At 38.2% G+C, this 14,265-nt stretch overlaps 1 protein-coding gene across 2 annotated transcripts in view; it reads right to left on the reverse strand.

Moving 5' to 3' along the window:
* Positions 1–2,424: 2,424 nt before the first annotated feature.
* Positions 2,425–14,265, reverse strand: part of LOC126251982 (putative inorganic phosphate cotransporter) — a 167,711-nt gene continuing 155,870 nt past the window's right edge. For both annotated transcript variants that reach the window (XM_049952755.1, XM_049952754.1), the window contains exons 2-9: positions 9,972–10,204; positions 7,508–7,765; positions 5,586–5,673; positions 4,358–4,584; positions 4,087–4,236; positions 3,863–3,995; positions 3,418–3,659; positions 2,425–2,896 (exon numbers count right to left, since the gene is read on the reverse strand). In XM_049952755.1, the coding sequence (XP_049808712.1) occupies positions 2,705–2,896; positions 3,418–3,659; positions 3,863–3,995; positions 4,087–4,236; positions 4,358–4,584; positions 5,586–5,673; positions 7,508–7,765; positions 9,972–10,204 (1,523 nt within the window). In that variant the 3' untranslated portion in view covers positions 2,425–2,704. The remainder of the gene's footprint in view (positions 2,897–3,417; positions 3,660–3,862; positions 3,996–4,086; positions 4,237–4,357; positions 4,585–5,585; positions 5,674–7,507; positions 7,766–9,971; positions 10,205–14,265) is intronic.

A 14,265-nucleotide genomic window follows, 5' to 3' on the forward strand; every position in this document is an offset into this window, starting at 1 on the left:
CTCCCCCCCCCCCTCCCCCCCCCCCCCCCCCCCCCCGATGAAAAGCAAATTCCGACGATAGCACTTTCTTCTTTCTGTTGGGTAGGAAACTTTGTGGGATTTCAGCCTTATTTTTCCTCAACGTACCAACAGTTGTCAAATTCTTATTCAGCAACATGTCTGCCAAAGTATAGCTGTGAACCAATTGTCACAAATGGTATTTCAACCTGTCCCACGAATAGTTATGGACGGAGTTTTCTCATATTATCTTGGCAGACTTTGATTTGTGTTTCTGTTCTCCTTCCCAACATAAGGAATAGCATCTATCATGTAATTATGTTCTGGTGTCACACATTGTGATTATTTTGATGCCATATTTATCCATTTTCGAAGCAATGTAAACACGGAATAGGCATTTTCCCCAAAATCCTAAAAGCTGCTCATCGATTGTTACATACAAAGCTGTCCAGAGTGCAATAGGTAAAAATTTGTCATCCTTATTTCTCTTGGTCTTATCATCACATCTCAGACAATTTAGAAGAAATTTGAACCTCATTTGATACATAATACATTTGTACACAGATGAGCCACACCTCATTTCTTCAGTATTGAGATGACCATCTTTTCTGCTACCTAACATATAAAGCAATCCCATATTTCTTCCTTGCCCATATCACCAAGAAACCAATGGTCAATAAATCTACTTTTTTTTATTTCCTCTTTTGTATGAACTACAATCATATCAACTACTCTTATCTAATAATATTTTGAGAGCATCTACCTTCAAGTCAATGTTTTGAGTAAAGTTAACAGCTTTAAGAATTTTTACAGTGTTTCTACTTTGGGCTTTACCTTTCTTAGGTGATATTTTGGACTATAAAAATCCATTCTTACCCCTGATTGTGTTTTCCACAGATACCACCACCACCACCACCACCACCACCACCACCTTTGGACGTCTTAGCTTCAAACTCAGAACTATGTTCAGATTGTATTTTCAAATTATCTTCCCCACTTGAAAATAAGTCATTTTCACTGTGATTGTCATTTTTTCCCTCCAAAACACTTCTCACAAAGTCATCAAACCTTGGATCATTCACATTTACAGATTCGATACTCGAAAAGCTTATGAAATTTAGCAAATATAGTTCACCTACGAAAATGGTAACAGGTGACCTATAACCCCAAGAACTATTCTGTCTCAAGTAGCAGCTGAACACAACTGACCAGCAGCACGACAGACCAGTGACTCATTTATACGACAATGACAAAAGAATACACAAGCCAGTCAGAAAAAATACCATTGTTTGCCAACTTAACAGAAGAAACAAACTATCACTGGAGTGACACATCATCCGTTTTACTGAGGCTTAACCATATCTAGACTAACAGCCAACGGTCTTAACCAGTTTGAATTTTGGTGTGTTGCTCTTCATTCTTCTCCTCCTCCCCCCCCCCCCCTCAAATCTCTCTCTCTCTCTCTCTCTCTCTCTCTCTCTCTCTCTCTTTCCAACAAAAATCACTCAGTGGGTAGGGCACTTGCTTTATGAAGTCTTGTTCCCAATGGAATGAGCGTGGATTTTCACAATTAAAACACAATCTTTCAGCTTTTACAAAAGGCCATATCCATTGTTATTGCTTCTTTTCCTGAAGCTAATCATTTCAAATGCATTCTTTTGTAAAGCAACAAATTCTTTCAATATCCTCAAACTAATTTCTGGTTTTACAAGACAACTGCATATAAGCGTGAAGTTAAGACACTTTCTTAGATGACACTATTATATTGCTCATGTATCAGAACTTCCTCATGAAAAAAAAGTAAGGAACACAATATTTTGTTTTTTAGAAAAAGATATTTATTGGAATCATGGTTTTTCATCTTGTGAAGTATATCACACTTACGTGTGAAGTAACATTTAAAAATGGAATTACTTTAACCAGTAACAAATATTTAATACTGGTTACAGACTGATGTGTACAAATGCATAGCATTTAAAAAACATACAATTTCTTTCTCAAATACACATTGAAAAGTGAAGTTTCATGGCAGATAGTGAAACAAATTCTAAGCCTATCTTATAGAAACTTTAGAAATTTCTATTACTTGTCTAGGTATAGACACATAACAATATTTAAAAATTACTGTATGTTACAGTAATTTACAAATTGTGATTTCTATGGATGTCTTTGCCTCATTCATTCTTGGAGTATCTCATGTTTTATGAGAAGTAGCCCACAGATCTACTAATGGGTTAAATACTGGACTGTTATTTAATGTTATAATACTATCCAAATAATTTGTAACTGTTTTATAATGAAAAATTTATTATGGAAATGGAAGCACACCAAATTTCCAACAGCAAATAGCAAGATCTACTGTCGGCATAAATGTGGGTTTTATTTTTCATACACACACCATACAGAAAATCACTGATTTGGACAAGATTCTGTGTAAGATAATTTAATCTCAGGGTTTAAATAAATATTAAAAGACATAGAACTCTTTTTGCCATCTTTTATACATTCTTTTGCAACTAGTGACAGACATAAAAAAACACTCATAATTTAATATTTCAAAATATACAAATTTGGGAGTGAAGAAGCTGATGTAGCTGCTCAGTCATATTCTCTCTCTCTCTCTCTCTCTCTCTCTCTCTCTCTCTCTCTCTCTCTTTGAACATACAAAAAAAGACACACACACCAACACATTACAAAGCTGCAACAATCAATGGTGTGTGCTCTCCATTGGTACACAGTCTTTTTCCACATCAGTATTCTTGTTTTTAGGAGGGCTGTCATTGCTGGGGTCATCCCAGTGTTGCCTCACACCAGATCCAAATATCAGGTACACTGTTGCACATACTATATACACACCAGATGCAATCATGAAGACAACTCTCCAGGCTGCTTGTGTTGGCTGCAATGAAAATTTTATACATTTAGGACATCATCACAGAATACAAACCAGATTTCTATATGCAAATATTTATTTCATGAGGAGTGTGCTGTGAAAGTGCCCCTTATACATCTCAAATAAAGAACTTTTTTATTCCTTTTGATTTTAGTCCTATAGATGTTACCAAAAACCCATCAAGGACATGGTACAAGTCAAAGAACACAGTAACAACAGACAGCTAAGGTTTTTTTAGAAACTGCACAGAAATGCTGCTCTATTAATTTTAGAATTTACTGTGAGACTATGCTACTGGCTATTAACTGATGTGAAGAATGGCAGTTAAAGGAGATTTTTTGTTTTGTTTTGAGAGACTCTTACAACACAATGACTTAGCACATTTGCATCATTTTGCATTTGTTTGAAATTATATGAAACTGTTGAGAAAATTGTTAGTACAAGATAGGTGTATTTGTCAAATATGTAACTATGAGGCATGTAAAAAAGATTATGAGTAAAATACAACATGTACATGATGTACTTACCCTTCCATGGATTATGTAGCCTGCTGCTATTGGAGCTAAAAGGCCAGCCAAGTTTGCCAAACAGTTGGTGAAACTCATAAGAATACCAGCAAAACGTGGTGAAATGTCAAGGTGATTCACCTTGAATCCAGAATAAATACCTCCATTAAGACCAACACCAATAGTTAACAGTGCTACTGTAAGTGTTGGATCACAGCCTGTGTATGATGCTGCTATTAAAGCGACTGCAGGTCCGTACTGACCTGAAATAGAAAAGTTAGTTTTATAATTTACAGCAAAATTATACAGAAAACTGAAGCAAATTTTGCACCCTGCTGTTCTGATGTAAGCATTGTACAGCAAACTCTGTCTAAAAGTCTTGTAAGGTGCATAATTGTTATTAAATGTCTTATGAGGTAATGTTAATTTCATTAACAACTCCAGTTCACTGTAATTAATTTCTTACCAATGCTATTTACTATCTTTCTTGTTACTCCATGAGTAAATCGCCGGCTGGAAATCATCCAGTCTGCTGCATGACTAGCGACAATTGAAAATATCCACATTGCAAGGTATGGGAGTGCAGAAAGAGTTCCATTCTGAAATTTAAGTCACAGGAAGATTATTAAGCTGTAGGGATACAGACATCATTCATAACACATTTGACAGAATGTGTGGCAATTCCTGTACCTCTTTTATGTCAAAGTGCAGCACTTGTTTCATGAATGTTGGAAGTTCTGTCATCAGTGTTTCATATCCATAATTTTGCCCCATGTGTGCAATAAGAATTGCCCAGAATGGTAGAGACTTTATTATGCTTTTCCAGGGAACTGGAGGAGACTGAAATGTAAAAAAATCATTGAATCATACAATGCATTCTAAATGAATGAGAATATGAGGAAAATATACGATAAATATATATTTCTAAATTCATGATGGGAGAGTTTTAAATGTTACTCACAGAGACACCTGCAGAGCCCCATACAGTGTGTGTGATGTATTTCCTCTCATCTTCAGCTATGCGAGGGTGGACATCAGGGTCTTCATAAACCATGATTAGAAAAGCAACAGACCATATTGTACCCACAGCACCAAAAACGTAGAAAATCGATGGCCAACCACCATCGAATCCATATTCAGAGAGCAAACCACTGAGAGGCATAGATACTACTGTACCAAACTGTGCACCTAGAAGAAAACAAAACAGATATGTAAGAAGGTGTGTGTACAACATGTAAAAATATCAATAAATGACCTCTGAAAATCACATGCAAGATAATAACTATTAAGAATAATATACATCTCTAGGCTAGAGGCTGTATGTGGAGGACATATGCTGAATACTGAGTGATAGTTTTGTATACCATGACTGGTTTATCTTATTTAGGATTAGAATCTGAAGTACCCTTTGCAGTCAGGTAACACTCATTGTACTAATACCAACAAATGTCAAATGATTCCTGGCCACTTGCTTAAAGAGTGCATTTATTACACCAATGGTGATCTCACTGCTGTTTATCTCAGAAGAAGCCAAGACTGAATCCTTTTTCATAAAAGTTTTTAGGTTACTGAAAGTAATGGAACCATGACCGTACTCAGCCTCAAAACTGTCTTAATTAAAAAGAAGTCATGTTCATAGATTTGTTGTTACAAGCCAAAAGACACAACATGTAAGTAAAAGACATTGAATGTACTGCGAATGATGGAGTGTGTAACAGCAAAATTCCTGAAATGCATTCCTCACTAATTTTATAAGTTGAAATAACATGAAGGAAGCCCTACAACGACAGCCCTACGGATTTTACCTTTACATTAATCATACAATGCAAATCTTTCACCACACAACTTCCACATTCTTTCAAAAATGACGAACACTAGTAAGCCTGATAATGGAGTGCAGTATAAAAAACAACCCTTATATATATTTTTTAAAGAGCCATGTTCAAATCTCAGTTTGGTCGTCCTTACTTAAGCTTACCATTGCTTCCCTTCGTCAGGTCATCATTTTACTTAATACCGATTTATGGTCCTGTTTTTAACATCTGTCAGTTGACATTAAGCTGCTTAAAAAAATGGAATGACACAGGTCAGAAGTGTCACAGTAGCCAAGAAGAATCTAATAACTGATCGAGACAGATTTAATCAGACACTATAGTTACAAAGAAGCTGGGTTGTTTGACATTACGTACCTGCATATACAAAAGCACCCATACGACTCCTCTCGTTAGGCGGAATCCATTTCGCAAGCAGGGCATGTGTGCATGGTACAATGGGACCCTAAAAAGAAAAGTGATTTCATGAAACGTTAGTAAGACTACTATGGACTTTAGGTATTGACATTTGTGAACTAATGTACTGATTATATTTATATGGGTATTTAATACTGCAGCCTGTAAAAACAATTACTTGAAACACAATGATGAAATTACTTAAAACACAATGATGAACAACATTCTATAGAAATACATTTAAAACAATCCAGGAATTAATATGCACTGGTTTAGGGAATCCACAGAAATCCTACACCAGGACTGTGGCATGAGTAGGCCTGTATCAGTTCTATTTCCCTCAAATAAGAGTCACATGGCTTAACCACAGTTTTGCCTCACTAAGAAACAGCACTGAGAAATTAAATAATCATCCACAGTACTATTTTGCTACGTCCAAATTTTATTAGTGGTAGTTCCCAAAGTTCATGGCTGGACCTAATTGAAGGGGTTGGTGGAAGGAAGTACTAACCATCAATTGAAATGGACTAGAATAAAATGGAATAGAACAGAATAGCCTGAGCACATTATCTGTTATATTTTCAAAAACATCACATTTTGATAACATAAGAAAAGGATAGATTGCTCTCACAACATAGAAGTGACACTGAGTCACAGACAAGAACAATAAAAAAGGCTGCTAAACATTTAATGTCTTCTTTTGGAAGGAGGACTTCTTTGTCTGAAAGCTGAAATTTTTAGCTGTTTTTTTCCATTGTGCCTGTCCAAAACTCAATGCCTCCTGTGTATGGTGCGTAGCAATTTATCCTTTTCATATTTTTATTATTCCATCTGGACTTTACTTTGTTACATGTTGGTAACAAGTTGTTCTCTATGTACCACAAGAAAACATTGTCTTCTACACAAACAGCTTTGTTTTATTGTATTTATGGTCTTATTATTGAATTTAATCGAACATAAAACATTCAGTACCTCAAAATTCACTGTTGTGGTTTAGCACATTCTTATGCCAACATTTTCAGTTATTAGATACCAATTATGAAAAAAAGAATTTAAACTGATGCTTCGCAGGTACGGACATTTTTGCTTCAAGAAGCAGCAGCAGCAGAATGGATTTAAAAAAACACTGGATGTATACGAAATTCTTCCACCAATCAAATCATCTCCTCTCTTTCTCATGCAATACATTTGGGATTTCCAGTAATCTTAACTATTCTCAAGATTAACGACTTTTACTTGTGAAATTACCTTGACATAGCAAATGACACTACAGTAAAATACTGGGCTTGTAAAAGGACTATATTGGTCTTAATTTTTCTCTTAATTACTGGAGCTGGACATTTGTGTATGCAGTTGTTTAGCATAACCCTTTCAAAATGCAGACAATGAGTACGATAGCTTTTATACTTCATCCCTTTAGGTACAGAAGGTCCTTTCCAGTTATTTGTCTCTTCTGTAAATACCCAGTAATATAGTTTTTTGTCACTTATGATGCACTAACTCTAAATATTTTCCCATTCTTTGCAATTATATTCAGACACGCAGTCTCTGAAAATTGGCATGTATTTTTAGTACCATAAGCTATGGTTTTCTTGGTTTTGCAAGAAGTGTACTACCAATTCCATTTTTTGTACCCCCCCACCTATCTGACTTCTCACTAACACTGATTTGTCACTCCATGTTCAACTGTTCCCTCACATATGTCTTCAGGGAGGCATTAATAATAAAGAGTGCACATATGCCAAGTAGGCTACAACAATCGCTGAAATCAATTTTTTTCCAACCTTGTTTTCACTCTCTGATAAACAATAGTTTGTTTTAGCTAAGTCTAAAGTAAATTTTTATCTTATTTTTACATACTCTTAAGTTGACTCATTACTTACCTCTCCCAAACCTTGAATAAATCTCACTGCAATGAGCCATTCAAAACCATGTCTTGCTGCCACTGGCACCAATAGTCCAAAAACAGAGTTGATCAACATTCCAACACCCAAGAACAACTTGGCACCATATTTCTTGGACAGTATTCCAAATGGAATCTGTGTGATAACATAACCATAGAAGAAACTGCTGAGGATGTATCCTTGTAGTGTTGTGTCCCAAACAAAAGAGCCCTCAGAAGCAGATCTTGATGATGGTTCCTGCAATATATACAACAAGAATTTTTATAAAATGTTTGTTTCTGTGTTAAAAAGGTAGTAAATATAGCTGAATTAACATTTTAGAGTTCATGCACTTGCATTAAGTCTCACATTCAAGGCTAAAATGGTTTTGCAAGCTAATGATTAAATACATCTGATTAAAATCTCACCTATCGTTAAAAATGTATAAAGAAAAAGCTTATGACTATACTGCAACTGAATTATAATGTACATCACTCAGTCTGATACTATTACTTCACAGTGTTATTTCTCTGTATCATGTTGTACGCTATTTTCCTTTTAAGAAAATAAACAATGTACTCTTATGACAGTAACTTGTTTTAAATGCAAACAATGTCACATGGACTTTAAGATAGAACATGATAGTTACAGGAAGTTTATTAATATTATTGTTCAATATGCCATCCAGTATGTGTAGCTTTATTATTTTCTGACAATTGTATGCTCATCCATTTGCAGGTATCTGATGACTTCATGGCAACAGGGACAATATATAGTGCAATAGTAAACACAGTATCACTACTAAATCTATTATTTTAACTGGATGGTTTCATGAGAAGTGTTTATATTTTACAGTGTGTAACTATTGAGCACAGCTGAAGATGTAAATGTCCGTTTCAACTTCAATTGAATGAAACATTACTGTTTTTGATGAAATATGAAGCAAATAGCTCTGCCACAGACAAATATCTTGTTAGTAAGAAGGTAAATTCCTTAAGAACCAGCTATAAGAGGGAAGGGCGAGAGGGCTTTATAAATTTCGACAGCTAGAGATGAAGCATGAGAGAGAACACATTCTGAGAACCATCGAGCTTTTTGCTCATGGTGTAATTATCAGTGCATGTTTAGGGTCTTCACAGCTCCTCTGAGTTACAAGAAATTACAACGTTAGTGTCAATATATTATGTACTGATATAGCTTTTCTTGTGATTGTATCCTTCTTTTTAACAAAATGAGTTGTGTGTGACACACTTAAAAATACATATCTTCACTGATCCTGACAGTTATGTCAGCTGTATGTTACACATGTAATTCATTGAGTAAATTGATGGGGGAATTACTTTTCTGTGTGTGTTTCATTAAACCATTTTCTCCTACACCATAAAAACAAAGGTGGAGCTATAATTAACTGTTAGTGAAACAGATGATCCTGTTTTCACCCTTTTCTTCAGTCTCGGGAACTTAAAAGTCCTTGGCAGCATGCCCTGCGAATATAGTATCTGAAACACCATAAAGGTTTTGTTTCTTGCCAAAAAATAACGAACAAGCACTGAGTTGTGAGCAGAAGTATTATCGTGCTGATCAGGCAGTTTCAATTGGGATTTGGATTTGATGTCATACCCGTACCCATGTTTCGTCACCTGTTCTAACCTCCTTTGGAAACGCTGGATCGTTTTAGACTTCGTTCAGCAATTCCTGTTCGATGTTTCTGCGGCGTTATTTTGGGTCGAAATTCAACAATTTTGGAACAAACTTTGCTGCTACACGTTTCATGCCCACAACCTACGGGGAGAGGGGGGGAGGCTTGACATAAGCCAAAGGATAAGCCGACTTCACTAGCAACTTCTCCGCTGGTGATTCGGCGATTTTCTACAACCATTTTCTTTTTTTCTCTACCATTGTCATCAGTAATTGATGTACTAGGGCAGTTGTCATCCTCCACGTCTTCTCGACCCGCTTGAAACGTTTATCATTGCCTTACTCATAGCAGATTCGCTACAAGCCACAGACAACATTTCGAATGCACTTTATTCACGTTTTTCAGGCAAAATTTAATGTAAATTCTTTGATCTATCTTTTACGAAAGTAAAAATTCCCCGAGAACTCTACAACATACATTACCTTTCCAACTCTCAACAATCAACTAAATATTTAGAACAGTTTAAAACGGAAACATACGTCATGAACATGTATACCAGCCGATACAAAATTGAAACTCGGGATGTATAAACTAAAAAAAATTGCGTTATTTTTTGACCACACCTCGTATACGGCTACCTTAGAAGTGTCCAGAGAAAAGTATATGGCTGGTAACTGTTGCCAGGTAATCAATTAGGAAATGTTGGAGATAAGATAGGTTTTAAGGAGCCATACACTTTTTTCAAAAATATTGTCCCATTCTCATTATCCTTCCAACTGCACTGTCAATGAAATATTGTTGATTTACTAGGTAACTGATGCTCACCAGTTGGTAGTCATCATCAGCGGCGGGTGCTATCTGTGCGTCCCACAGTGTGCCCAGCTTGGCCGATGTTCCTGACGGAAGGCACTCGTCGTCCTCAGTCGTATTCTCCTTAGGCAGGGCAGTGTGATTCACCATGGCGACGATTGCCACCGACATGTTGGTCCGCATCACGTATGCGTTCGCCATGCCCAAGAAGAGCATGAACGTAACCATGTGTCGCGCGCCGACGCATGCTGAAACAAAAACGCGACGCCACTGTCAATGTACCTGCTTTCTCGACCCGTTTCAGGTCAGAAGGTTTCCATCAGATTGGCGCTAGAACACTAACAGATGAAACGACATGCATTTAACAGTACACACAGGGTGACGTATTATTGAACAACCTGAAATAAAATCGTCATAACTTCTGAACGGTTTGCATTAGGACGTTCAAACTGCACGGTTGGCTGCGGGGCAAGATGGCAATTAGTATGCGCGGTAAGGTTTACTTCTGCGACGAAGCCCACTTGCGTTTGGATGGGTTCGTCAGTAAGCAAAATTGGCGCATTTGAGGGGGACTGAGAATCTGCATTTCGCGATCGAGAAGTTTGACTGTGTGGTCTGCGCAATGTCCAGTCACGGAATAATCTGTGCGATATTCCTTGATGGCACGGTGACTGCCGAACAGTACGTGAAGGTTTAGGAAGATGATTTCATCCCCATTATCCAAAGTGGCCCTGATTTCTACAATATGTGGTTCATGCAAGACAGATCTCGACCCCATTGAAGCAAGAGAGTGTTTTATGTCCTGGAGGAGCACTTTGGGTGCATTCTGACCGGGGTACCCAGAGGCCACTGGCATGGGCCTCTATGGACCGGCATATTCTTTGGATCTGAACACACGCGACACCGTTTTGTGGGACTATATTAAAGACAAGGTGTTCAGCAAGAACCCCAAAACTATTGCTGAGCTGAAAACAGCCGTTTGGGAGGAGATCAACAGCATCGAAGTTTCGACACCTCCGCGGATCATGCAGAATTTCGCTATTCGTCTGTGCCACATCATTGCCAATGATGGCAGGCATATCGAATATGTCATATCTAAATCCTAATATCTGTAGTGACGTTTACATGTTGAATAAAGTGTGTGCACGCCGTAGTTTGTAACTAATTTAAGTTTTTTTATATAGCTCAATAAATGTCACCCAGGATGATAGTATTATTGCTCAGCTTGATGGGGGTCCAGCGTTTCGCATGAATTGGAGCCTACAGTCTAAACATCTTAGTATACCCGAAATGAAACACAGAACGTCTGTACATATTCTATGCCTCTGCTTCCGCTACCATTGTTAGGTGTTGACGTTCAGCTGGATTGCGAGTCGCGAATTTGGTCTTTAAATAAACGAAAAAGTAACAAAGCATTAACTCACCAACTTTTGATAAACAACAGGAGCCCAATTACTCATGTGCAAATACATGCATGCCCTTCCTACAGTCATAGCACGATATAAAAATTCCTTAGATGTGTTACCAAAACTCTGAACCAGACTCCACCAAAGGTGGACGATAGTTAACGAATGCGTTGGAGACTTACTGGTACAGTATCTGCTACTGTTGGTGGTTAAATCTGTTAATCAGAGCCGCAAGGTCTAGGGCGCTGAAGTCATGGACTGTGCGGAGGTTCGAGCCTCCCTCGTGTGTGTGTGTGTGTGTGTGTGTGTGTGTGTGTGTGTGTGTGTGTGTGTGTGTGTGTGTCCTTAGGATAATTTAGGTTAATTAGTGTGTAAGCTTAGGGACTGATGACCTTAGCAGTTACGTCCCATAAGATTTCACACACATTTGAACATTTTTTCGTTAATCAGAGTGGGGGTTCCAGTTTCTTAACTCCACACTTGATTGGACGAATGCTGTCTGGGTTGCCGCGTGTATCTCAGCAGCACAATCAATTAAAACAGATAAAAATAAGAATTTTTTTTTCTACTCACAGACAGACTGCACCCGCCCTTTGCGGGTGGACCAGGGAGCACGTGAATTAAGTTTAGGTGCGAAACTCTGCTACGAAAACGCTACAACTTCGGCAGAAATAATTCAATTAATTTTTAAATGGGATTCAACTCAGACCGTCACAAAAACGAATCAGCACGCCATACTGATAAATACGAGGTTAGAATTTAATGACTCTCTCGCTCGCTTACCCTCTCCTCCCAGTCCCTTAGTTCAAATGGTTCAAATGGCTCTAAGCACTATGGGACTTAACATCTGAGGTCATCAGTCCCCTAGAACTTAGAACTACTTAAACCTAACTAACCTAAGGACATCACACACATCCATACCCGAGGCAGGATTCAAACCTGCGACCGTAACGGCAGCGCGGTTCCGGACTGAAGTGCCTAGAACCGCAGTCCCTTAGTCATTCTCCGCAATTACAGAGGAGGATATGTTTCAGTGTAACACATACGAACGAGGGTGGCGCAGCGAGGGGAAACCACTGGATTCGCGTTAGGGAAAAGAAGGGTTCAAAAGCCCGTACAACGATCCAGACTTAGGTTTCCATAAATAAATTAAGGAGACTGCGGGGGCGATTCCTTTGAGAAGATCACCACGGTCTACATTCTCGTACATACTACTTCTATACAAACTCGTGCTCCCTCATTATGACCTCACGTTAAACTGCAACTATCCTTCCTCCTAGGATTCTTATTCCAGTGGAACAACAGTGGAACAACAATGTGACAAATGTACTCACCTCTTCGGTCCCTATTAGGATGTTCTTCGACAGGCAATGCGAGTTTATCATAGACTGTTTGAGAAAACAGTAAATTGCCAAGAGTCGAGAAGAGCTTCGTGTTTATTGTGCTTGCAAAGAAGTTTATTGTTCGCTGCTGCAGGATCGACATCGACTGGCTCTTGTTTTTTTTTCAGAGCTACTGCGCATCTCAACGGGGTATCTGAAAATCTCGTTCGCAACAGTTTTTTTTTTCTGGTACTATGTTCGACTGACTCAGTCTTTTTGTACTGTGTATGCAGACGAACTGAGACACACACTTCGTGAAACGTGAAAGACGCGCGGTATTACTGATTTCCCAAATTCCGTTTCCGTAAACCATACAGTTCTACTCTGCGGGGTGCCATAACCGATACTGACTGAAGAGTTGTCAAAGACAATAACAACAAAAATAAAAAACTGCTGATTTTCCATAATGAATATCTATCGACATAATATATGAGGAATGTGTTTACCGCAAAAACTCACGTAGTGAGAAGAAATAATGTGTTTTCACCTGCAGTCATTTCCTAAGTTCATTCTCGGGTTGTCGGCATATGATATAAATGAAAATCTTCAAAGACTGTCATTTACAATTTTAAAACTACAACACAATACAAAAACAAAATCGAGCTAGGAGCAATGAGGTCTCCAAATCATGCCCTTCCAATAGAAGCCAAAAAATGCCATCTGTAGAGGAAAACCAACAAAAAAGTTCCTGTTATGGCTAAAGTTCTGCGTCTCGCAGAGAGAGAGAGAGAGAGAGAGAGAGAGAGAGAGAGAGTATTCTCGGAAGAAAGCAAACGAACACTATGATAGTGAATGGCTCCCGCTGTCTCAGATTCACGTTTCCTTTGACAAGAAAGTACCACAGACAAACTGTCTAAGCATCGAATGTTACCACTGTTTCGTAAAGGTGTGAAACAGGGAGTGTCAACCTGACGTCTTCTACTTACCAAGCAGAAGGGGACAAGCGTTTACCGTTAATATTACTGATGATGTGCGTAATAAATTACCTGAAAAGCGGATGGCCAGATTTACTGCGTACACAATGCTAGCAGAAACTTAAGCGTCAGGTGCAAATCTCGTTGAATCCCGATGTGTCCCTAAAGTAAGAGCATTTCAGTCAGTGTTTTACGTGATGTTGTTAGACATCTGAACTACAGGTTTTCAGTTAAAATCTATCTGCTACAGCTCTAATAATTTTGGAGATTTGATGTTTCTCCGTTTCGAAACCAGGTTAAAAAACTTTTTCTGACTAAAATGTTTTCTTGATCTAAAACTGCTAGACCTACAGCTACGAAATTTTTACGGCTGTTTTATTACCAGTTCTGTGTAGTTCTTTTCTCTGTGTCTTGTATGAGAAGAATCCGCACCATGAATAGGTGAAACTCCCCACGCACCCCCCTGCCCCCGCTCCTTCCCAGATTTAGTGGTAAGATGGCCTAGTGTATACCCCGAAAACTGAAGAGTTGGGTTGGGGTTGTTTTGGGGGAAGAGACCAAACAGCGAAGTCATCGGTCTCATTGGATTAGGGAAGGATGGGGAAGG

Source organism: Schistocerca nitens, chromosome 4 (genome assembly GCF_023898315.1).
Source record: "Schistocerca nitens isolate TAMUIC-IGC-003100 chromosome 4, iqSchNite1.1, whole genome shotgun sequence".
In the NCBI taxonomy this organism is placed as follows: domain Eukaryota; kingdom Metazoa; phylum Arthropoda; class Insecta; order Orthoptera; family Acrididae; genus Schistocerca; species Schistocerca nitens.